Source organism: Callionymus lyra, chromosome 1 (assembly GCF_982586985.1).
Source record: "Callionymus lyra chromosome 1, fCalLyr1.hap1.1, whole genome shotgun sequence".
NCBI lineage: Eukaryota > Metazoa > Chordata > Actinopteri > Syngnathiformes > Callionymidae > Callionymus > Callionymus lyra.
This window is the reverse complement of record NC_141818.1, coordinates 22354491-22380613: the sequence shown is the minus strand read 5'-3', so window position 1 is coordinate 22380613 and position 26123 is coordinate 22354491. Positions and strand designations below refer to the sequence as shown.

Genomic DNA, 26123 nt, shown 5'->3' with positions numbered 1-26123 from the left:
GATATATCTTTATTACTTGGAATGGGATAATATTTTCCTTCTTTATCAACCGCGAATTAAACAGGTCAAGTTTTATTTTGAAGGTGTCAACCGGAAACGACCATTGTACTAGTTAGAGTGTGACTGGTGATGCTGTCTAGTCCTGCCTGTCAACAACACTGCAACCTGAGACGGGATAAGCTAATGAACCTGCTAAGTTGGCTAACACCAGTGTTAACCCAACTGTCACGACTCGCTTCAGTCGGAATAAATCACGGAAAGAATCAATTTGTCTGCGGGTCTGCTTCTGTGCGAGAGGGGAGACGGATGGACGTCATGTTTCGGTAAGTTTCTGCGGTCAGTATCGAACACTCACCGAGACACAGGTTGAGTCCATTTATCGAGTTTTTTACTTGTTAGCTTCCGCTGTTAGCCAGCGAGCCACTGGTAGTATTTGATCTGTTATTGCCGCCAGTTTGTACTCGAGTATTTGTTCTTCATTAGCTGATAGTTATTCTGGCTTCTAACATTCCGGGCAAACACTGCATTAGTTGCACCGGGACTTTAGTGGAATTGGATGAATCCATAACGCGAGGTGCGTGAAGTGAGTGGAGGTTCTGGGGATATGTTTAGCACTTGTTGCAAAAGCTTCGTTTAGGTTGTTCTTTTGGCCTGTTTTCATACCTTTTTTATTCTTTTGATGTGCATAAATTCATCAGTCAAAGCATGGCTGAATGTAATGTATATTAAGTCTTTATTTAAAACTTAGTTTTTGTTGCGTTACAAAACTTTTTAAACCAACACAAACTGGTTGGATTTATTCGTAATTTAATATTTGTTGTTAAATTATTCCTTATTAACGTTAATGATGAGTTTCAATCGATGATTACATTTTTAAAATAATGTCCTGCTCTGGACCTGCTGATAAAAAAAGCAAAGACCGAGCCTATTGTAAACCGAAGCTTCTCTCACAGTAAATGTTTAGCGTTCCTCTGAGGAAAGCGTTTCCTGTCAACATCCAAAGTTTGACCTCGATCATCATGTGTAGTTGATAGAGCTTCAAATCAGAAGTTATTTCACTCTTGACTAATGGAAACAAGTCATGCTGTGTAGATTTACACGATAAATAACAAACTTACTTTTTAAAACCTAAAATAAAATGGAATTCCACAGTTTTTCTAGTTCAAATAATAATACATCTACATATTTTTTTAAAATCTTGTGTCGGAAATTATACATGTTATTCAATGTAGGAATAACATATTTTCTCTTAAGCATTAAGCGTTTTAAGTTTTTTCCCCTATGTTCTGAAAGGTTATTATTAAAGTTATAAAGGATATGAAACTTCTATCACTATTAACATAGTTATAGATCTACGGATGTGAGTGTAATGGAAAAACTGAACAAATTGTCCTCCTGACTCTTTTAAAACACTTTTCTCTTCATTGTTATTTTTGTTGTGTTTTGTTTTCTGTCTGTCTATGCAATTAAAGGGTGTGACAGGATTTACTGAAGTCTGTGTCAGTCACAATGGGCTCCTTGGTATTAGCTTTTCTGTGATTTGTCAACCACAGCTGAAATCTTCATTCTTGACACTAAAGTGCGCTCTTCCTAGGCCCTGTCCCTTCCTGTGGTCGCTGTATGATACTGCTGCTCTGTGACTAGGAAAGCCACAACTCAAGAACAGAAGGTAGCCATCTGCTCAGGTAAAGTATGCTTTGATTATTTACAGCTCTGCCTGTGTGCCTAACAACATGTGGAAAGCCTTAACACACGTTAAGATAGATCCACTTAAACAGAGAGGCCCTAACTTCGTTGCTTAAGGCCGTCTGAGAAAAATCATGACTAGATTTACATTTTCGACACTGTGGCTCTTCAAAGCCACAAGGGATCATGAAAAAATCAAATGAGAGATCTTAGTGTCAACAACCTGTATATACACCAAATATATGAGCATATACACACTGTTCTGTAAGGAGCTCTTGTAACTTGTTATCCAAGAGGTTCAAAAGCGAGTCAACTGGACTGTGTTACTATAAACCTCTTCAAAGAGAAAAATTAAAAGGATGAAATATTTACAATTAACTTAATTACCACAAATAACGATTCACTTTCAACACTGAAGGAAGTAAAATGTATTTAATACAGTCCTGTCCCCTACATGGATACAACATTCATATGGTACAGGTAGACATTACAAAGCAGCAAACTCAGAAATTATTAGTCTACTCGCATTACTATTTTCTTTGGGATTGTACTCGTATGTATATTTTCATGATCATCTTCACAACTTCACAATAATTTAAAATGATTCACCAAAGAACATTCAGGCCATATATTGTAATAAACTCACTTTAATAATCTTCTTCTTCTTCTTCTTCAATAACATTACTTTTAACCTATGTCACCTTGTTTACAGGAGTTACTTACTTGAGTGCAATACTGCTCTATAATTACTATATTACCAGGAGTTGTTATCTCCTGCTGGAAGATCAATTCTCGCATGAATTTGTATTAAAGCTCTCACAAACTTGGTCACACTGTTCTTTGGATGAAGAATTGAAAGGTTCTGTGTTCTGTGCACTGTCTGCGCGACCACTATTATTGGCAGCAATATAAGATACCATATAGGTTTGAGGGCAAATGGCACATTGTGAAAATGGATGACACGGTAAAAGGAAAACCTTTGAAGAAATTGTCCAATTGGTACAAAAAAAATAATTGATTAAAAAAAATGGTTGAGAAGGCAAGAAATCATTTAACCAAGTTGCAAAAATTGGTTTATGAGAGGAGGACCAGAAATGTTGCCTTGTGTTTTTTACTCTTCGAAAGAAGGTCTGTTTTTAAAGGGCAACTAATGAGAAAAAAAACAAAAACTATCCTTATTTGCCAAATAACTTATTTGCATGTTTTAATTGTTGAAGTCTTCCTTTCCAATAAGTAAGTAAGTCCCTCATCCTCACGACGTTTTGAAATTATTACTTTATAAAGTTCACCCCCATTTGAAATCTTGGCGAACAAGAGGTTACAAGAGTGAAGATGATTATGACGTAATAATAGTCTTCACTTCTCCTCCAGCCAGCTGTAATCATGCCTGATTTGTTTATACAAGGAGTCCCTTGGAGGTGGAGACTTCTGGGATTGATGATGCGCGTTGACAAACCTTGATGCTTGACCAATGATAGCAGAGTGGGTGTGGTTAGGGTAAACAAGATTTCATCTCACTACACAAAAGTGTTTTCATTGGGCGGGGCTTAAGCACATTAAAGAGTTTGTGCAAATAGACATATACTGATCAGTAAAATAGAGGTCCAGGATATATGTTCCTTTTGGGGGTACACATTTTAAAATATGATAGATAGTACTTTCACATCATTTCACTCAAAAAATATTAAATAAATCTCAGTATCAATAGTTGCCCCACTGAAGTGGATACGTTTCTAATTTTAGTACTATCTGCTGCCTTTTTATGAACTTGTTTTTATTTTGTGTTTTTCATAAATATTTCTTGCTTGTAATGATGTTGATATTGACACCAATATGTTAATATGCACATATATGAATGAGTCTTTGTTTCTGAACAGCAGGAATGGCTGCACAGGTGGAAGTTCCAACTGCAGAAGGGAGGAGAGCGACGTCAGGAGGCCGACTCCACATGAGCCCCCTTACTGACTCCAGCAATAAAGCACTACTTGAGATTCCTTTAGTGAATCAGTCTCATATCATCACTCCAGAACTCAACAAGCCTGTTCCAGGCCCTAAACCAAGGCTGAGTCCAAAACCATTTGCCGTGGAAAAAAACATTCTAAAGCCAATACTTGCACCAAAGCCCCAGACAAAACAGAGACCAGAGTCTACACACATCCCTGGGTACAAGCCTGAGCTACAGTTCAGTCAAAAGACCCAGCCCCCTGCTGTCATCCACAAACCCAAGCCTTCATCTAACACATCCAACCGACCTCAATCTACATCATTTAGAACATCTACAAAGTTTAATACTGGTCAAACAATAAAACCTGTTGCTCAGCCATTCAAACCTGCTCCTATCCTTGATGCATTTGAACCCAGCAAACCTTCTCCACCTGTACCAAAAGAGAGGCAGAAACCTGGCTCTTCAAGCTTAGGGTATTCCAAAAGCCTTAAAAGTCCTACAGCAGCAGAATGGTCTGGTAAAGCAACACAAGACAAGCCAGAAGATTTTACTTTTGGAAAGGGTGGAGCATCAATGACTAGAGCAAAGTCATTAGGCTTTTTGGCCCAGCTTGAAAAAGAGGAGGGAGTAAGGGAAAGAAATGAATCAGAAGACACTTCTGTGGTACTGCGACCTCACCCCAGAGGCCCCAGGCTTAGACCGGTGTCTGCTGTTTACCTTGACAGTCCAACGAAAATGGATGCACCGGTTGCTGCACCTCGCTGGGCAGCTAGACGGCCACTTTCAGCTGATCTCACATCCAAATTTGAATCAATAGGCCTGTCATTGCACCGTAATTCTCCTAAATCAAACACCAAAGAAAACACTCCAGAGGATGGAATACGTTCCCTCTCACAATGTTCGGATGTTGCAGGTACACCAACTGAGTCAGACAGACAAATTCTTAGGAGGATACAACAAACAGATGCAAGTGATTCTGGTGACATACGGCATGTTGGGAGCATAAAGTCACGAATCAGTCTGCTGCTTGATTCTTCAGCCTCCCCTGGTTCTACAGACATCGACCAAATGCCAGATCTTTGCTCTCCGGTACAGGATGGAGAAACATCCCTGGGTGTCAAACATCTCATCAAACAGTTGACAGTAGATTCTTCTCCAACTCTTCCTGCTCCAAACGCTAAACCAACCCCGAAGCCTCGACCTCTGCCCCTCGACTTGTCAAAAAAGTAAGAACAGTTCTCAGCTTTGACTTGGCTTGTTTTGTCCTGTGTCTTTGTCTCTGGATTGCATTGTCATGCATGGCTTTTGTGTTGTGATGTATGTCATTCAGGTTTTCTGAGGGGTCTCCAGATCTTGGCACTGTTTTTTTCAGTGAGACAACAGAAGGCCATGAATTCATCAAAGATCCCCAGAGGAGGGTAAGAGAGGGTCTAAACCTTACATTAATTATTTGTGTTTTACTTTGCTGGTTACCTAAGTAACCACGCAAAACATTGTTAAATACAAAGTTTATAGTTTCCATTCTTTGACCGTACGCATCTTTCCTAAAAGTAAAAATTATACTGAAATAGGACAAATATTTATTTGTATTCATTTACTTGTTCAATACAGTGTTGAATACATATATGAGCAGAAACAAATCATTCAGAACTTTCCATCTTTTGAGAGTCTCTTTTGAGAGTCTATGATGAAAATGGGGCAGAACAAAAGAAGCATTTCGTCCATTATCACAGAGCCTTGAAACCTTAGACATCTGGCCTCTGCCTGTTATGAAACGCGTAAGCAAGAGAACACTGGGAAAAGGTCAACACAGGCTTTGAGTATGTCTGCACCACACCCAATGTTTTACCAGGGGCTTCTGCTATGTGTGTTCATCGCATGGATATTGTTGTTTACGTTTGTTAAAACAATTGCTGTTATTAACATGACTGTTACTAGTGTGAAAGAAAAAGGTTTGTAATTGTAAAACATAGTTAATACTGTATTCCTCAATTTCAGAATGAAGACCTGGTGGTTTCGCCCAAACAGAAGACACTTTTTGAACTCCAAGAGAACCCAAAAAATGAGTCTTTGACAAAAGTACTTGGATCTGGGCTGCATTTGTCTTCACCCGTTAATGACGGTGCTCCTCAGACTGTGCGAGCATCCTTGTTTGATAATGTCATTGAGAAGCACAGTGTTATGATGGTGGATGATGGAAAACCAGCAGTCCTGGCAAACCCATTCATTAACCAGTCAATTCAGAAAGAAAAATGTGACGATGAAGATACTTTAGTAACAGCAACCTACAAGCCTATCTCACCATCAAGTCCACTACAGGTTGTACATTCAGTGGGCACTCTGCAGACATTTGAAGCCAGTACAGCTGTGAGTGAAAGCATCCCAACAGCGCAGTGGGAAAATAAGGCCATGACCCTTCGCACCCGACAGCTAGAGGAGCAACAGCTCGCTTCAGTAAAGGCTGGTTCAGAAGATCAGGGACATCGTTACTTGAGGATCGGCTCCTTGCAAAGGTGGAACACAGGTCTTGACCAACAGTCAAATAAGGAAAATGGATTACCAAAGCCAACTCAGAAGGAAGAAGAGCCTTTGATTAAAAAATATGTTCAAAATCATGTCGAACAAGATGACAAAGTTGCATCTCCAAAACGCTTGAAAATTCTCCAGCCAGAGGATTCCCTCAAACCAAGAGCAACATATTTTGCATTGACCGGCCAAATCCAGGAGCCTTCATCTACATTGGATGTTAATATGGATGATGATGTTTTTCTTAAACAGGAGAATACATTTATGGATAAAGGCATTCCTCTTCCTATTCAAGAATTCCAGATGAATGACAGCAAATACAAATCGAAACCACCTGTCAAGGGTGTACAGGAAACCGACAGTTTTATACAAGTGGAAAAGAAAAACGAACAAAAGCTCAGTGACAAATGTACAACGTCTGAGCTTGAGAAAGAAAAACGGACACAACTGGAACTTGAGAAGCGAGAACATTTGGAATTTACCCGTATGAAGGAGAGGGAGAAGCAAAGAGAATTTGAAAGGCAGCGTCAGATATCTTATGAGAAAGAGAAACAAGTGTTTGAGGCAAAACAACAAGCTTTGGAGAAACGTAAACAACTGGAACTAGAAAAGCAAATGCTTCAAGATTTTGAACAAAAACGATTGGAAAAACAGAGGCAGACAGATTATGAAAAAGAAGCAAGGCTGCGAGAACTGGAGAGAAAGAGGGAAGAGGCAAACCAGAGAGAATTGGCAAGGCAGAGAGAATCGGAGAGACAAATGGTAGAAGAAAAGCAAAAAGAAGCAGCAAAAAATAGAGAATTAGAAAGGCAAAGGATGGAAGAGATGCAACGAGAAGCAGCAAAACAAAGGGAACTGGCCAGGCAAAGAGAATTGGATAGGCAAAGAGCAGAAGAAATGCAAAGAGAACAAGCAAAACAGAGAGAATTGGCAAGACAAAGAGAATTGGAGAGGCAAAGAGTGGAAGAGATGCAAAAAGAAGTAGCAAAACAAAGAGAATTGGCAAGGCAAAAAGAACTACAGAAGCAAAGAGCAGAAGAGATGTTGAAGGAAGAGGCTAGGCTGAGGGATTCTGAGAAGCAAAGAGTTAAAGAAAGGCAAAGGGAAAAAGAAGACGCGCGATTGGAGTTGGAAAGACATAGAGAAGATGAGAGACAGAAAGAGCTAGAAAGACAAAGGAGGGAAACAAGGCGGAAAGAAATTGAGAGACATAGGCAAAAAGAGCTTGACAAAGACCAACAACTGATGGAAATCCAAATGGAGAAGCAGAGAATGGAAGAACTTGAAAGAATAAAAGAGTTGGAAAGAATTCAACTTTTTGAGTTTGAAAAACAGAGGCTAAAAGAAAAAGAAAGGCAGAATCTTCTAGAACTTGAAAAGCAACAATTTGAAAAAAAGGAAAGTGAGAAGGCTGAAAAAATGAAACAAATGGCATTAGAACAAGAAATGTTGAGACTGAAAGAACTTGATAAAGAGAGGGAGCGACAAAGAGAAAAGGAGGAAGAGCATCAAAGAGAAATCGAACAGGAAAAGCAGAGACTGTTAGAAAGAAGGAGACAAAGAGATTTGGACAAGGAACGACAGAAAAAACTGGATATAGAGAGACAGGAATTGGATAACCAAAGGATAAGGCAGCAGGAATTGGAAAAGGAACGTCGTAAAAAAGAAGAGATGGAGCTCATTAAAGAGATGGAAAAGAGACAGCTTTTGGAATTTGAAAAACAAAAACAAGCTGAGAAGAACAGAACCATTAGTTTGGAAATGGAACAGCAAATGGAGAAAAAAGAGGCAGAAAAAATAAGAATGATTGCTAGACGTCAGGAAGTAAACAGACAGCGACTAATGGAGAAGCAAAAGAACGAGGAGAAGGAAAGAATTAAGTTGGATTCCTCGCCCCTTAAACCCACAGTGGTTGATCTGGATTTACTGCTTCAAAGTGAGTCTCTCTTCAATGTGTCTCCCCAAAGTAGTGACCCATCAACCAGATGGAAGGAGCCATCTCCCAGATCAAACCAGTCTTACAAACCTTCCATCCTTGACATCGACTCTTATACCTCACATTCTCATCCAACTTCTAGTAAAAATATTCCTCCTGTTTCCATCAACCAGAACATGCATACTGGTTTGGATTATAGGTCAAAACCTGAACCCGAGAGAGATCTAAGCTGGAAGGTACCATCTACCACCACAGGTGGTTTATCAAGTCCTGTGTGGACACAATCCCCGCAGGATCCATGGGATTTGCAGCCTTTTCAGATCACTGCTGACAAATTAGTAACTGAGTCTAGACACAATTCCACCAAACCAAGTCCAGAACTACTCTTGCTTCGGCAGGAAGAAAGGCACCACAATGTGAAAATACAACATCCCAGTTCAACAGACTCATTAAATTTAACATCTTATGTTGGCACCGAAGCAAAACCAGTAGAGTCTCCTCCGGGAGTCTCTTCCAGTTTAAATACTGGTCAGATCTGGTTTCAAAGAGAACAAAAACGCTCCGGCAGCCGAGAAGACCTTCGGAGCCATAGGAGATCCGAAGCGACCCAGGTGAGTCGACGTAATGTGGAATCAGTCTTAGGAATTCCAAAAACCAGTGCTTGCCAGGTGTCTGAATTAAACTTGTATATATTCTGTATTAACTTATACTATTGCATTGTGCTGGTGAAAGTTGTCTAACAATATACACTTGAATATATGAAGAAATGTAATTGGACTTGTGCAAAATGGTTATATTTTAAAATCGTGGGTTATAATCGTACGACTATGTAAGTGCTTCAATTTTCAAACCTCAAAAAATGAAGCACATCAGTCGTTCAAAGGCAACAACATCAACGTCTCTCCCTTATCAAAATAACATTTGTCATCCATTCATTTAAAATGTACTTTAATGTGGGTGGGGGAATGTAAATAATAAAGTGCAATAAAGGGGTTGGGTAAAGGGCATCACCTCTTCTGAGACGGTTTACTTTAACTGAGAAATTGATAGTTAAAACATTATATAATGACTATAAATGGAACATAGGAATGCTTCATCTTAATTTTTCGGTTAGCTATATAATGTATGTGGAGTCTAATTTAGTAAAATGAGCATACTATGACTAAATTGCAAGATCTGCTGACAAAATAATCTCCTTGGTGACCCATTCAGTCAACAAGTATAAGGGATGGTGTTTCTTATCAGATGTTGATGTAAGATAACAGGGAACAAGATAACTCCAGGAAAATGTGCTGTGACGTAACATTTTACAAATGTTGATTGGAATTTCTTAATCTAAGAGTTGATAACGAATGGCACTTTGATACCTGATCATTTAAAGCCTCTAACAAGATTGAACTTTGAACGTTCAACAATTCCTCGTCATGTTTTGGCTTTTACAATGAACAAAACCCTGGTTCAATTCTAAATCTCGCCCCTGGGAGACTATATAAACGGAATGTATCATTATTTGTCTCAAGTCCTTAAGTAGACTAAAATAGTTTGCTATCTGAGCACCTTATTTGGATGTGAGAGTTCATGACCTTTTTAGTTTAGACAAAATTAATTTAATTTCTTATCACTTGCTGTAGCTTGGAGATTTCTAGGTCATAAATATAAGTTGACAAAATATGGTTCTGGAAAATGGGGTCTGCTTCTATCGTAAAGAAAATTTTAAGGTGATCAAATAATTTGACAGAGCCTTCCAGTGGAGTTGCCTGCTCCCCTCGTAGAATACAGGTGATAAGGATGTTATCTGGTGATTCTTTTTCCGCAAGATGATTTGGCTCGCTGATTTGGGAATGTCAAAAAGGTGAAGATAGACCCAAACAAACTCTAATTCTTCACCCATATTAGATAAGCTGTGTTATTATGTGCAAGGGCCTATAAAACCTATCAATACAAAATATGAACAGTATTGATATAATACATTGTTAAAAAGAGATGGACCTCTTAAATATTGCTTTTAATGTATAAAAAAATGAACCTATTAGAATAGAAAATGCAAAGTGATGTTATTAAGAAGTGTTGCCTATGTAATGTTTTGTTCAAATAATAACATGATTTGGACTCTTTGTTCCAGTGCTAAACCTCATCTATGCTCATGTTAAAGTGTTTTTCGGTTTCCTTAGGAGCTGAACAGGCTGCGTTCCCGAAGTGTGTCTCGTCGATCTGCCCCATCCAGCATCACTATAGAGGGGATGTTGCCCAGGATGCGTAGCCGCAGCTCCCACAGAGAGCAGGACCGCCAAAGCTTTGTAAGTTCAAATGTAAGTTCTGTCATTATGATTGAAGAAACATTCACACACTGATGATTGAGTACGTCTGAGAGTCCCACCCACGCTTGCCTGATGTGGAATGTTGTTCGGTGACTTGCCTTCACACCCATCTTATGCCTCGTTCATCAATAGAGTCACAGCACTCTCCCAGGCCTGTCATTCTAGTTAAGATTAGTCAGATCGTAAAGATAAAATGCAACCACTACTTATTCCTCAGACGAACGTCATCAAGACAACAAGTGAAATCCCTGGAACATGGTTTGGAACTTGGCACTATATTTGGTTTGAACTTCTGTCCAAATGTAAGAAAGTTTTATGATTCAACCAAAAGCCTGCTGAAGTACATGTCCACGATGACTCAAAAATTTGAAACTATTTGAGGTTGTTTTCTGCAACAGAACTATAAACACTCTGGAGAACATACAGGTTCAGTAGTAATCCATGTAGTTGTTGGTTATATGTTATTTTGTATATACGATCATTGCCAACTCATTACATTGTTCCACCAGTGGAACTGTTCTTAAACCTATGGAATGTTTTGGGTTTTTCCACTGCACCTTTTAACAAACTTCCCCCTAAAATAATTTATATTTCTCTTTTGTGTCTTGATTTTGACATCTAATTTTATTTCTAGCAATTAAAAATAATGCCAATGGCGTAGAGGTACATTTTTACTTGGATGCACTTTCTTTTTGTATTGTGATTTATTATATTTTGGCATTTTTAGTTCCTCTTCCTTGTCGCAGATTTTTGACTTTCCAATTTGTTTAGCTGTCTGAATGTGATAAATTGATATTTCAAATGACTTGAATGTCTCCATGAGATGCTGTGATGGTAGTAAGGTGACATCATGATGATGATGATGATGATGATTTGGGGGCAGAGTCTAAGGCTGCTCAGTACCACAGGATATTTCAAAGATGGGCACTGGGCTGAGAGCTGTGTTTTTCTTTTGGTCAAGCTGTTTGACTTCACGTTGCCTTTGGGTAAGTTATTCTACACACTGATTATTTTGGATGTTTTTTTAAGAGAAAATATAGTTTCTCTTCTCACACCAAAGTGTTCCGGTGCTCATCTACATCGTTAATTCTCTGTGTTTGTTGGATAAGTGCTGCTTTGTTTACGGCTGCTGCTTTGAATGATGATGTCAGCAGAGTTACAGTATTACCATGAGTCACTCTAGGTTTACTGCGAAGAAAAGTGATGAATTACTTACTGCCTAGTGCTTTATCCTTGCTTCTTCATTATACTGGTGATTATAGTAAAGAATATATTTATGTATGAATAATAATGTTTTAAATTCATTAGTGTTTTTTTAATATAATTTGAAAGTAATTAACTATTGGGTATGGTTGTCCAATATGGACAATACATGATTAGCTAGTTGACATCACTTTGCTTCCAGTAAACCAAGGACGTGACCTTGCCAGTTAAAGCTGACTTATACAAAGGATAAAGATGGAAAGAGAAGATGTTTAGCTCAATTAAATTGGTTTGGTCCTCGAAAACCTGTGTATACTATTTGTGTACATTATGAGGCTCTGTAACTTGGGTCCAGTCTTGTGTAAACAGAAGCACACTGATGAGTACAATAGCGGTCCAAGATCAATTTAAGATACACTTTGTCGTAACCTCCCCCCCCCCCATCTCTCATAGATCCTCTCTATAAAAGCATTCGATCTTGAAAAGTGTCCCCTTTTCATTACGACTTGTGATCAATCAGTAAAAGAAGAAATCGGGACTGTTAAATGTGACGTGTTCATTTAGATACAATTTATCTAAAAACGAATAAAACGGAGGATATGCTTAAAATGTTAGGAAAGGTTATTGTCATCCATAGACTTGCTTTAATGATTATTAATGAACTCACAATCATCTTTTTATCTGCTATCTTAAAAATAAATTGTTGTATTTTTCACTACTTTAAATCTGACTACTTTTGTGGTTGGTGTGTTATTTGTATTATAAGAATCACACTTTTTACATTTTTTGGGGAATTTAAGAGGTGTCGACAAGAGATAACCTGTAGAGGGCGCAGATGTGCAATGATTCAGCATTTCAGTATTCCAACCCAGTTTTGTTTGAGGTCAACACAATGAAGTGCATCTGGAGTATTTAGGGTGTGCACATGTTAACTACTTACACTTTACAAGAATATAAAAGTTCTAAGCTCTAAGAACTCTTGGGCTGTTTGATTTGAAGAAGTCTTCTGTGATTTCTTTTTTTTTTCTTCTCTAGGCGACACCTTGTTGATAAACGGGATTAAGTACATGAAGTGCTATTTTATTTGTCCAAGCCCATGTTTCTTTCATTCTAATAAATCTATTTATGGTCTTTTTGTCTGACCATAAATGGCTGATGAGATCACACTTAATCCATTTCTGAATGAAAGTATTGCCTCTCCCTTTCCTCTATATGGGTTCCTTTATTGTTCTAATAGTCTTCTATTGCGATTGGAATAAGCTGGAAGTAACCCAGCACCGTGAAACATATGTCAACTTCCCTCTCCCTCCCTCCGTGAATCAGGGACCTCCCATTCTCGCTCTGACTCTGCGCCACACTCCCTCTCTCCACCCAGTTTCTCCTTGTCAGTGAGTCCTGAAGCACTGAGGGCAAAGAACAGCAGTGCTGACGCATTATCTCCTACCTGTCCATACCTGCAGAAGAAGGCGAGGAGAGAACCTTTTCTTTTTCTTCTGGATTTTGTTTTTACGGCCACACAACTCTATCCTTTTTCTGTGCTGGAACACACTTGAACAGTGAGAGAGCTGCCAGCTGTTCTGCACCATTCTTCCCCAATAATAACACTACAGCATCACAAGCTGTGGAAGTGTCACCTTGTTGGATGTTCGGATTATTTACCAACAACCCTGGGAGAGCTGTCGCATCAGGACAGATGAGTTCACAGCCGGGAGAATTGGCATTAATTGCCAATTGCCTTTGAAACACTTTGTAACTTTTTTTAAAATGTTTGTTTTTTTCCTTGTTAGTATTTTCACATTGGAAGTCACATGTTGGAATATACCACTCTTACGTCTATAAGGGATCGGTGAATTAAACTAGGTATTGCCAACAGTGATTTTAGGCTTGAAAGAAAACTTGGATATCATCTAATGGGTTGTTGGGTACACAGTATCTAAGTGTGTTAAAATAGGCATTAGACCGCTTGACTGGAGCCTTCAGGGCTGTAAGTTGAAGCAGAGTTCTAATAGCTCCCAAGGGGAACTGTTCTGCAAAAAGGCCATTTAGGAAGAGAAAGTGAGATGCGTGTCTGGATTCATCTCCGCTGCAGTGCTCTGACCAGAAGCCACCACAGTCTTAACCACACCTGATTGGTTCTGCTTGATTCTTGTTCTCTGCTCGACTGTCTGCACTGCTGCTGCTGCACTGTCCCGGCAGAACACGTCAGGGAATCTCAAGTACAACTTGTCCTCCATTGGAAAGCCAAACTCTATCTACCCCAATGCTGCTTTGGTAACGGGATCGAAACTCTCATTTTTGACCTGCCCATCCTCACGTGTTGACCTGTGATGGAGTACCTGGGGGACAAGCTTTCTGTGGCCCACACACAGATGTCAGGCTGGGTAGGCAACGTCCGGCGCTCTTTTCACGGTGCGCTCGGCTTTTTGTCAACATCCGGAGGAGGCCGAGATGACGACGGGACGGGAGACTTCAAGAGAACCAACTCGTTGCGCTCCCTAGCCTCTCGCAGCAGGGAGTCTATCCGCAGATTCTCACTGCGCAGCCAGCAACGTCTGTCCTTGCGCAGGCGCACCGCTCCCAACACTCCCACCTCTGTAAGAAACACACAACAAAACATCCATTATTATTGCTATCAATTTAAAGTATGCGGAAAGGTTTAGCCTCTATGTACTATTGACGGCTCGAAAGTTGCCACTCGATAGAAAAGACAAACAAAAGTAGATTATGAATCATCTTGCAGAAATGTCTTGGGCGTACTGTGACAACACTGAGGTGCTAACAGCTGCTGCTTGACCAAATATTCTGGTCTGTAGCTGAACATTTCCAATATGTAAAGAATGTATCATCTGCCTCATCATCGAGCAGCTTGATGATGACTTCTACGCTTTTCCCATTTAAAAGCTTGTGCCCTTCTCTTGTTTCTTTACATCTCAACCATAGCTTTATCTCGCTGAAACATTTAAAGTTTACTCTTCAATCTGTTTGCAAATATGATTTTAAGTTTTTATCCAACTCAGATAAATATTTTATTCAGTTAGAAACCGAATCAGAGTAACTCGATGGTTTCTTAATCCATTTCTATGTGCCAAGTCATATTTCCTTTTATTTTTACTTTTTAAATGAAATGAAAGTTACTTTCATTGAAATACAATTATTTATGCACGTTTCCTCTTCCTCTCAAAGCATATCAAGATACAACACCAGCTAACAACTGGAAACACAGCTAATGACAAGTTTATATTTATTACACAACTGTGTTTAATAGATGGTTATTGAGTTCTAAAGTGAAAGATAATGGCAAGAGTTTATTATAATTTGTATACTGACATGGTGCCTATGTTATATATTATGTCGTCTCCCGTATTAATATAAACTGTCCACTGTCTGTGTCAACTAGCTTTCACTTATCATGCGTCATCTCTAAACTGACCCGAATGTTTGTGCTTGAGTCATTATCCTCAGGACATAATATTAATAAAGAAAGAAAATTTATATGCTGAACTACAAGTCACCAACATAATCTTTTAATCTAACTCCTTTCCCAAACAAAACACAACATTCATCTGATTTCAGGTCCAACCTCTTCTTTGCTCAAATCATAAGCCATTTAGATTTCTACATTCTTTCCCTCTTTTACAACCTAATGCCTTGTAGAGCAGTGAAACCTCACTGGTATGTTCATCTTATGTAACAAAATTATAACACAAGAAAACACCCCTGTTATTATAAGCCCATTGACGTGCAGCCTGAACGGGCTCGACCGGGCTGTTGTTCTGGGTATTTGAACATTGATATTCAGAACTTGTGTCTCTCAAGTGCATGCAGCCATGACTTGACCTTGACAGAACTGACCACATTACATTCTCAGTCTCTTTGGGGACTGGCTGCACAATATTGTGTATGAAAACCCATTTAGATATTGGAAAAACTATTTTCCGTTTCAAAGTACCCATTATTTATAAAAGATGAACTGCATAAGGATCCCTTGTATTAATACAGAATTGATTATATATCAGCCTCATCATACTCTTTAAACAGATCACACCATCCGTTGTGATCATTAAAATTTTAAGCTAAATGTTTGTTTTTTTTACCATTGGTTAATCCATTAATTCACATAGCCCATGTAAAAATCATTCCCAATCAGCTATATATGCATAATTCAACAGACGCATAATTGCTACTTGTGTTAGAAGGTTGAATGACCTGGGGTAACCTGACCGAGGTTAAATAAACCTCAGCTGACTCATGACCAACAATATAAACGATGATCTGTGTCTTTTCAATGCAGCTAAAATGAGACGTAGACATCGCTCCTGGTTATTATTAGTCAGTGGATAAGCATGTCATGCCACATGGACGATGATTTTGAGTTCGTGGTTGAATTTCAGTTCGTGGTTGATTTTTCTCTTGAAGGTAAAGTTGGTTGGCCATTATTGCAGTATAGCAGGTACATCTGTGGTTAGCATGTCCAACTGGTAGAAGACTTCAGGGCAGAGAGTGGTCAAAGATAAGAGATACTGATTGCACTCAGGAATACCTCAAACAAATCTCTAAGTAGAGTAGAAAGGAAAGTGTTTCTGTCTGGTGCAGTGATTTTTCCTTTGTCATTTTTCATAACTAACATACAAAGTTGAACAGGGTGTTGGAATAAGAAAAGATTAATCGAAAATATGTTGCATTGAAACATTATACATAAAAATGCATAGGATTGAAACTTTGTTGTCCCCCCCCCCTCTGTGTCAACAGCAATGTCGTGGCTTTCATGATGCACCATTGCCACATCACAGCATGTGCACTTAAAAAACAAAAACAGCATATTCTCTGACATGTGTGTCACCAAAACTTCAATGAAATAAAAATAAAAAAACAAAGTGCTAATGAAGCCAAGTTGAATGTGGATAATTGCTGTGCTGCTTTATATCTGTGAGCAGAAAGCCTATGTCTTGTTCAACAATATTGAGGAAATGTAACCTTTCTTAAAGCAACAATGAGTATCGGTGTAATAAAATAGTTCGCCCTGTGATGTGTTGTTTAGAATATTAAAGGGAGTAATTCATCATATTTTAAATATCTATCTCTACATCTCTTAGTGTAGTTAAATCATCATAACATGTACTTCATTATTGTTGAGGATTAGGGAATATTTGCACATCTTACTGTAACTGCCTAAAAAAGACTGTAAGAAAGATTCCTGGGCTTGGCTTGAATGTTTCCTGATCCATGCCACGCCTCGGTGAGGGAGCGCAGTCATTCTGTGAGAATGTGTCGTAGGGTGAGAAGTCAGCCATATGTTATCAAGTAAAAGTTTCCAAGGCTACTTCCTTTACAGATTATCATTCAGTCTTCTCTCTGTCGACCTTCCATCCATCCATCCGCTGTTTGTTAGGTTCATTTTCCCCTGCACACCCTTCCTGTCGTATAGAGGAAGCATGTTATTAGTGATTATATTAGAGAGAAGCCTTTTCACCAGTGGACATTAGTGCTCTTGCACCCATTTGTTCTGTCATGGTCGTTAACCTTCTGTTTTGGTCCTCAGTTGTGTGTTTTATAATTTCATGTCTGAATGCCAATGTAGCCCACACACTTTTCCTTAATAGTTTGCATCTTTATAAATAAGAATCACTTCTATATGGCTATTCCATGTTCAATTAAACTTTTAAATAGGGTTTAAGACCTTTTTCATGATCATGAATTAATCTCTTGGAAATATATATATGTTTGATTTAATTTATGACGCAGTGCAGACACGTGTTAAAACAAAAGTATAAAGATATTTTCGTCCAGGGACTGTGGCCCGTCTCATTGTTTTCCTCCGACTTTAATTTCAGTGTTGCCTCCTGTTTTTTTCTGAACGCATTCTGGATGAATTATGTCCCCACACAACCACAGTCTCGTGTAGAAAACATAGCTATTCTTGGGAGTAGTCGGTTAGTCCTACATAGGAATTTCTCATTTTGACAAATGGCTCGATTTAGAGATTTTTAGACTTGTCTTCATGAGTGGTGAGAGTATGTTTGGGCATGTTACAGCACATTGGAATTTTTATTAGCTTGGCTTGTCTTGATGATGTTAGTCTCAATATATATCGATGCTAAGACATGCTTGACATCAGCTTGACACTATTCAAGTATTGTTAACACTTTTGTGGAAAGTTAGATTACAGAAATGTATAAAGCCTTTAGAAAAAAAATGTAAATAAAAAAATGGCAAACTTGAGGGTAAAATGTCTCTTTGGGGTTCTTTGAACCTTATGGATTAAAAGTAAAAGAGCCTTTTAAGTCACGCATGTTCTTGTAATGAATAAAATTGGAATGGGGATACGTTCTCTCAACAACGAATACATACAGACCAGAACTCCTGCTGACTCTCTGATGGCCTGGGGTGTGCATGTATAAACTTGACATAACATGACAAAGTTGGAAGTGAGTGTGTTGGAGTTGGCCATTCAAATTACAACCTTACCTGGCACCATACATAGGAATGCAGATAAACATAACTATACATTGTGAAACTATTATTAAAGTAGGACAATTAATAGATGTTTACACTCAACATTCCTTTAGAAATTGTTGCCGTCTTTTGGTTGTCTCTTTGCTTTTCCGGTTATGTGTAATTCTTCCAGACTGTAGCTCCTAAACTTTTGAACGATCTTCCGCTCCCCTTAAATGGAGTTTACTCACTCTTTCAAGAAAAATTCTAACCTATTTATTTGTGCAGGCTTTTTCTAAACTTTTTGGGGCTGCTGTGTTTGACACTTGTCTTGACCTCATACAGTTTTTAAAATTTTGTGTATTTTTAACTGTGTATTGTTTTGTTGTTTAAGTCCTTTGTGAAAAGTTTGGGTTTAAACTGCACGTGTGATGAATATAATGCAGCAACAGAGGGATACATAGAGAGAGAGCTCAGTGTCTAACACTCCAACAATCTAAGCCGTTAGCAGCTAAGAAAAAAACAAAAAGGCTGGTTCAGAGCCTCAGTTAATGCTGACTATAGGTTTTATCTAAAAGTAAAGTTTTAAGATTACTCTTAAACATAGAGAGGGTGTCTGCCCTCCAGACTGAAGCCGGTAGTTGAATCCACAGCAGAGGGGCTTGAAAATTGAAGGCCCTGGCTCCAAATCTACACTTACAGATTTGTGGTATAACTAATAGATCAGAGTTTAAGGAACGTAACGTCCTAGAAGGTTGATAAATTGGGATTAGATCTTCGGATTAGATTTGATTTGATTTGATAAACAATTTCAATAAAGTTTTTTACCTTACCTTGATTAATTGGGATTAGTTAAAAAGAGTCGAAAGTGCTTTATCTATTTATTTATTTTTATCAAACCTTACTTGAAATGTTAGGTTTGACTGGACATTGATAAATCTGGTGAATGGTATAATACTTATTTTTTGATGTGTTAACTTGCATCACTTTATCTAGACCTGATGTTTTGGTTGTATTTTCTAATGATCGACAAAAGAACACGGTAATATTCAACACCGCGGACGGTGGCAAAACTTGAGTGTAGTCTGAAATACAGCCGAATGTGAATGACTAAAGTGAGACTGTTACAAACAATACCTAACTTAATGAACTGACCCTTTTTTGTTATTTATCACCATTTTCACCTGACATGGCAATGAATTTAAATTGAAATCAGGGGCTTTTCTTTCAACTATTTTTGAAGCCTACAAAGAATACAAAGTCTTACCAGGAAATGCACGATTTAGTGTCATTCAAAACAGGTCAGGTGACACGGTGTCAGGTATCAACCCTCTTGAACCAAGTCCTGGCCTGTTGTTGAACTTGAAAGACAAAAGTGGTTGACTTGAACAGCAGACGGGTCTAGTGTGAGTGAGAGCACATGACTTTTTGGTGTATATAAAGAGGTCTGGCTGAAATGTCTTAAGAGTCATGAAGATCCATGATTTAACTTGACCACAGGTGCTAGCTGAACAACCTGTTCATGTTTGTACCACTAATGTTGATATTCGGGGGGGTCTCTAGAGTTGTGTTGGATCCTCTTTGTAGGCTCTTTTTTCTCTGCTTTAATGCGCACAAAAGCAAGAACAATTCTATACAGAGTTGTCCGGCCTCTAATGCAGAGTCACTCCTAAACAAACATCCTCGGTCAATAACTCTGGTCGTAACGTGTGGCAGAGGCAGGTGGATCATGTTTCTGTGCCCAGGGCTACATCACAGGACCCAGGCAAATGTCTTTTGTTTGTTTCAACTCATATAGGCCGGCTTCATCATTTCATGCACCGACACGCCTGTGAGAGCTGCACAGACAGTGTGTCCTCTGTACCGGCCTCATTAAAAGAAGTACGGTTCAGTAGACAGCAAACAGTCAGTCACCCGCCCATCTCCGGTCCTGGCTACCCGAACCCGTCGCTTCACCTTCAGTTTTCAGGCCTTTATAAGAGCTGCTGAACAAAACATGCCCACGTGTAACTCCTTATATAGTGTTGATGATCAACATGTAGTCGTGATGTTTGCTCACTTCACTTCTCAATCCCACAATCCTGCAACGTCCAGATTTTTAATTTGCATGGCCATGTTTTACATAATCCCAATTTACTCCACCTCACCGTTTCTACATGTGGTGTTCAGGTGCAGCAGAAGCAGGGCGCAGGTGACGAGGAGGGGAAAGACCCAGATACTCCACTGAGGGATTCTGATAGTCAGTATGGAACCTGGGAGACGGGTCTGCGCACTGACGACAGGTAATCGGAGAGTTGTGTGAGGATCCAGAGAGACTAAAAAATATAATTATAATAATAATTGTTTTTATTAAAGGACGTTTCATAAAATAAGTGTCACAATTTAATGAAACAATGTCACAGTACATTTTAAACGGCACAAAAGTAATGCAAGATAAACTGCATTTTAGAGATATAATTGTATAATTTACAGTCCTTTGTCGTGAGTTAAAAACAAAACACTGGGTTACTTCATCTTTAGAATTTCTTCAGTCAGTCTAGAACAAAGAAAGACATTTTACTCATTAATTGCAGACCTGAAATAATTTTTTAATCATCAACACATTTAATGACCTGTTTGTATATGTATCCGAATGAGCTCTGAAACTCCTTCACCTTCCATCTGTCTTTTGTCTTCAACCTACAAAATTGATTTACTAGGAGTGTCAGACTGCTGTCTCAAAGACTTAAAGTCCAAAATAGTCCTGACAAGATTTGTGCTCAAGTAAAGTCAATACTGTAGATAAATATGTTCTCCTCACACATGCTAGATCTGTTCTGTCAAACTCAATCAATGAAGTGAACAAAGTGTAAAGAAAGTAAGATGTTGGCCATTTAATCTCAGGGTTTACACCATAGGATAGGAAAACATAGGAGAACTGTACTATTATTTTAAATTTTAATTTAATTGCATAGTATTTCTCTTCTGTTAAAATGTACATTATTAAATTTATGTTTTAAATGGTTTTACCAGAAAAACTCAAATGACAAGAAGATAATAGGAATACAATTGAAAAAAACAAGACCTTAACCACTTTGAAGTGGATAAGTAATGTATATGTATATGAAGAAACGTCATCAGTTTCAGAGTTTGGTAAAAAAAAGAAACTCACAATTAATGATAAATTATTGGAAGCTAAATTAATCATTAAGCATCTATTTGGTTAGTGCAGCTAATACTTCACCACATCTGACGCAATAGACGGATACAGAAGAATCTTCACTGAAGGTTTTGAGTCATACACCTGTTAAATAATATAGCAGGTCTCAGAGCTGTCATACTCATGTGTTGTCCTCATTTCAGTTTGACTCCTGCAACTCCCAGTTCTGACAGCACCCTTAGCCCCTCTCCAAGAAGGCCCACTCCAGTACTGGGCGAACAGACGACCCTCCTGGACAGCAGCGCCGTGTACGGTGTGTCACCAGAGAACCAGACGCTCTCCTTCCCTGATGTGAGTATCAGCAGAGCTGGCGACAAGTAACATGCCATGTTGGTTGCTCAGACATCTGTGGGGATGTTTCACAGGCTCCCATTATTCTGCTGGACACCAGCGCCCTACGGTCCAGAGCTCAGCTGGGTAAGAAGCGAGCGGCCAGGACGCGACCGACCAGAGCTGCCCGACAGAAAGCAGCTGTTGAAGAGACACGATCTGGGGAGGCGGAGGACTGGCTGTACCGGGACTCCACAGGTCTGGTTGATTGATACTAGCAGAGGGAAGTTGTGGCTTCTCAAGTTATAATAGTGACGCATCTCTCTAAATGATGTCATCTTTTAAACGCCACAATTGAATCATCACCCGATTTAATCTGATAAGATTCAACCTATTACTCAGAAGTATTGATTAAACAACTGCTGACTCACTGTGAAGCAACAGGACCTCCATTAAACTGATTAAGATGTGATTTCCTGTTTGACTCACGTCCAGTCCACAATCTCTTCACAGAAGAGAAGGTGAGCAGCAAGGACTCTGACGGTGAGGAGCAGAGCAAAGAAGGAGCAGAAGCCAGTGTGACTGCTGCCTCTCAGCCTCAGAGGGTCGCCCTGTTCCCCGGAGTAGACCCCTCTGCTTTGAAGGTGGGTTTCAGGGATGGATTAAAGCACTATAGTCATGACACACTGCTGTATATTTAGCACTCGTTTTCTACTCACCCTCATGTCAACCCACAGTTGGGATTATTTATTTAATGTTTACCTTCTGGCACATCAAGTTTACTATAAGCGCTTTGTGACCCTGGAAAAGCGCTATATACATAAAAATGACTTACTTACTTACTATATATATATATTTTCTGAACAAATTCACATGTTTGTGCTTCAATACAAGATGGACATTACAGACAAGCAATATGGAAGTATTTGAACCTTTTTAGACAAAGAAAATGTAGCTTTTATTTCTGCCTATAACTCTAAAAAGGAACTGATTATTCTAAAGATAATCCTAGGGTGAGTAGATAATGAGTGAAATATGAATTTTGGCTGAATTTACCCTTTAAATATACATCAGGGTTTTTGATTTTTTGATTACTAATGTGACTGAACTTGTTTATTAAGAGGTGAAGTGAGAGAAGATACTGAACATTCAGGTTTTTATGCTTCTGGCTGAACTCTGTTATAATAACCTTTTGTCTAAAAACATACTGCTAGTAAACATGATTTAATCTATTCATTTATTAAGATCAACATTTTCACTAAACTGTTTGAAACTATGTATGATCAAGATGTTTAGGGGGAAAATGCTTATTTTAATTTTTTTATTTATTGATCTTTATATTCATGAAGTACAAAGTTTAAGTCACAATACAGTAAGTGAGTGTAATCTGAATGAAGAAAGCAGCACAACAGCTCCCTCGTGTGGCGCAAAATTGTACCTTGAACTACTCTTAACTACCCAAGTGGTTTGAATCTACAAAGTAGCTTTATTTAAAACATTTAAACATCAACAAACCATCCCGAACTATAAAACTTTTTTATATTTTCATTGTTTGTGCTTCTTCAGCTCTCATGCATGTTGACTTCTGCCTGAATATAAAATTAATTTAATGAAGTTATTGCTTAAGATTATGATACGTTTACATGAAACTTTTTTTTCTTTTAAATACAGTGCTCTCTTGCTATATCGCCTTCCGTGATCATGCCGTTTTGCAGATTTTTTTTTATTGTACATGGTTATGCATAGGTGAATATATTTTATGCAGCCATCTATAATGGTGAAGCTCCTTCACTTTAATCACACTGTTACAAATAGGTGTTTTATTTGAACAGCAGATGTACTTCAACAAATGTTCCTAATATAGCGACAGGAACTAGTTACTGAAGCCACCTTACTTATGGTGAAAACCAAACAGTCAATTCCCATAATGCCTTTAAGACACTTCTCTATTTAGTGACTGCCAATTGGTTGCTACAACACTGTATTTGAAGTTCAAGTTTTTGTTGCTATGTCCCAAGTGATCGTCAGCTGTGATTGGTTGGCTGGGTGGCAAATAATTATGGGAGCTGTTCAGGTCGCAGTTACTGACTTGTCTTGATCCTTTAGCATATATTTTATTGTCTATTGTTTTGACTGTTTAAGCACTTTGTGACCCTGGTCTGGAAAAGCGCTCTACAAATATAAATGACTTACTTACTGAGAGGGTTGTTGAGAAGGATGGCACCTCCTATCATGTTAAGTTTGCAAGTTCAAATATATATATATATATTTTGTCCATTTACTTGTCATATTTACTGTATTACTATCATATAATATCAATTAATATATGTCATTTTGTTAAAAATTCATTCGGTTTTTTGAGAATGTATTATTATTATTACAAAGTGTTAGGAACGTTACCCCCCAATTAAAGGACCACTGTGTACCTAGTTAAATGGCAATGATCACTCTTTTCAATTTGAGTAATTGTGAGTGACTCTATTCCTTTAGGTTCAGCTGAGGAAGAGAGGAGACACCGACACTCAACTGGACTCCCCTTCACACGCCTCCCGCTCACCCAAGTCCCCATTTCTTCCACGGGCTGCTCGAGTACTGCCCCCTCCTGGCGGGAAGGAGAACGGGTAGGTGGAAGTGACCCTGAAATATTTCTATATAATATATAATGTATGTAAACTTGATATATATTTTGTTTGTTAAGGGAGGAGAAGTCGCCCCAGTGGCTGAAAGAGCTGAAGTCCAAGAAGCGACTAAGTCAATATGAGAGTGAAAGCTAAGTCAAAGGTAGGAAAGTTTCTCTTCCTTCTCAATTCATTGTTTGAGTCTGTTTAGAACTCTGAGTCTATGTCTGTCTTCCAGGTGGCCTTAAAAATATGGAACTATACAAAGCCTTAATGTCTGACCCAGAGTGGAGAGGAGTGTTTCCGCTGCTGCTGTTGTATATTTGTCTTGTTCTCTTTGGGTCAATCCATGTGCATGGTGCCTTTCTCCTGGAGGATCGGTCTGAGGATGAACAAGCACGGACCCGAAGGTTTTTCAGTACTGAGGGATTCTCCACATTAACACTTGGAGCCGAAGAAAAGGGACTGGAACCCTCAACCTGCTTCTTCTAGATCTCATGACATGTACTTCTGCAGCATCGGTGCTGGAAAACATGGGAAACATTTCAGACACTAACGATCCTCTAGTTGGAGATCAAATGCTTTATATTGATTTAACAGACCCGTCATGTGCTTTAACTTTCAAACACTCCTGTCAGAGAAGGAGGTGAGGGACGTTGGGTCAGGTGACTTGTCTACCACGCACACTCCTGGTCAGCACAAACTATTTTACACTAATCAGCCTGAAGGGTAGACATCCACTGAAGCTCTCCTGCATGAACAATCACTGCTGCTCTCATGTCGGGGTTCTGCTCCACGTCAGGGCTCCACCAGATCCTGACCGCTGGTCCAGTCGAGCCACCACCCCCCCATCTCTCTCTGCGCTTCTGTAAAGCACTTTGTCATTCGATGCACTACAGCACTGACCTCTGACCCCTCTGGTCAGCCATGTTGATTCTCCTGTGCTTGGGCAGAATGTTCATGTAATGTAAGTGAATGTAGAGTCTTGACATTTTCTATGTACACCTTTTCATGATTCTGAGGGCTTTTGTTTGATTTCATGATCTTCTTTGTCATTTTTATTTGTGTATATTGCACTGTGTTGTTCTGGCCAGTGTCTGAGAGTAAATAAATTCTTAATAAAATGACCAGAGCTGCCACGTGTACATTCATTCATTCATATACAGAACATGATCTGCCCTGTTTATGCCACTCACCATTTCATGACAATTTCTACAATTTTTCATGTTATTCACCCTTTAAGACAATTTGAAGAATTTTTATAAATACCCTTTTCCCTCATTTCCTTTTCTTTCCATATTTGTATTAAATACAATTATATATATATATATATATATATATATACTGTATATATATATATATTTATATTGAATCGATTTTATTTACTGTACTATTAAAAATAATTATTTATTGAATAATGATGAATAATTTTATTTTTAACTTTCATAATCATTTGATATTGCAAGTATAATGTGGGTCAAGGTACAGAGTTACATTAAATAATTAAACTACAACATGCGACAACAGTGCCATCTGTTGGGTGAATGATAAAAATCCATTTACAATTTATTCTCAAGTTTATTCCCAGTATGCCAGGGTTTCCGTGGACTGGACGCTTTCTTTGTTAGACCAGCGGAGAATATTTGGAGAGAATTACTGTATACAAGGAAATGCAATCAAGCTCTCTTATTTGGCATGTAGGAGGAAACTAGTATTTAGGTCAGACCTGGGCAAAGTGTGGCACGCGGCCCTCACAAGGTCAAAGATCTTGTAAAAACTGACAATATTATTCTGTATTTATTTAAATCATTCAGTATCCTAACTAGTATAGGAACCTGGAAAAACGTCAGATGCCCCATAGAGGGAGCCGGTTATACTTCCACCCCTACTCTGAATCCCAGGGATTACCAGGTCGTGTAACCCCGTCTCCTCTGCCTATCAATTCAACTTAAATTCTAATCAACGTTTTTTCTTCAAAACTTCAACCCGG

At 38.7% G+C, this 26123-nt stretch overlaps 1 protein-coding gene across 4 annotated transcripts; it reads left to right on the top strand.

The window, feature by feature from the left end:
• Nucleotides 1–156: 156 nt before the first annotated feature.
• LOC148088390 (uncharacterized) lies at nt 157–25260 on the top strand. Of its 4 annotated transcripts, none has more exons than XM_087797219.1 (13): nt 157–323; nt 1595–1685; nt 3567–4857; nt 4962–5049; nt 5630–8704; nt 10265–10402; nt 20216–20328; nt 21389–21536; nt 21611–21773; nt 22029–22159; nt 24006–24136; nt 24214–24296; nt 24372–25260. In XM_087797219.1, exons 3-12 carry the CDS (start codon nt 3569–3571, stop codon nt 24287–24289), a joined length of 5352 nt encoding a protein of 1783 aa, XP_087653345.1. In that variant the 5' UTR covers nt 157–323; nt 1595–1685; nt 3567–3568; the 3' UTR covers nt 24290–24296; nt 24372–25260. The 4 variants fall into 4 exon arrangements, with proteins under 4 accessions (XP_087653345.1, XP_087653352.1, XP_087653361.1 ...); XM_087797226.1 differs by having other exon boundaries at nt 3564–4857; XM_087797235.1 differs by lacking the exons at nt 157–323; nt 1595–1685 and having other exon boundaries at nt 3555–4857; nt 10265–10390.
• The last annotated feature ends 863 nt before the right edge of the window (nt 25261–26123 follow it).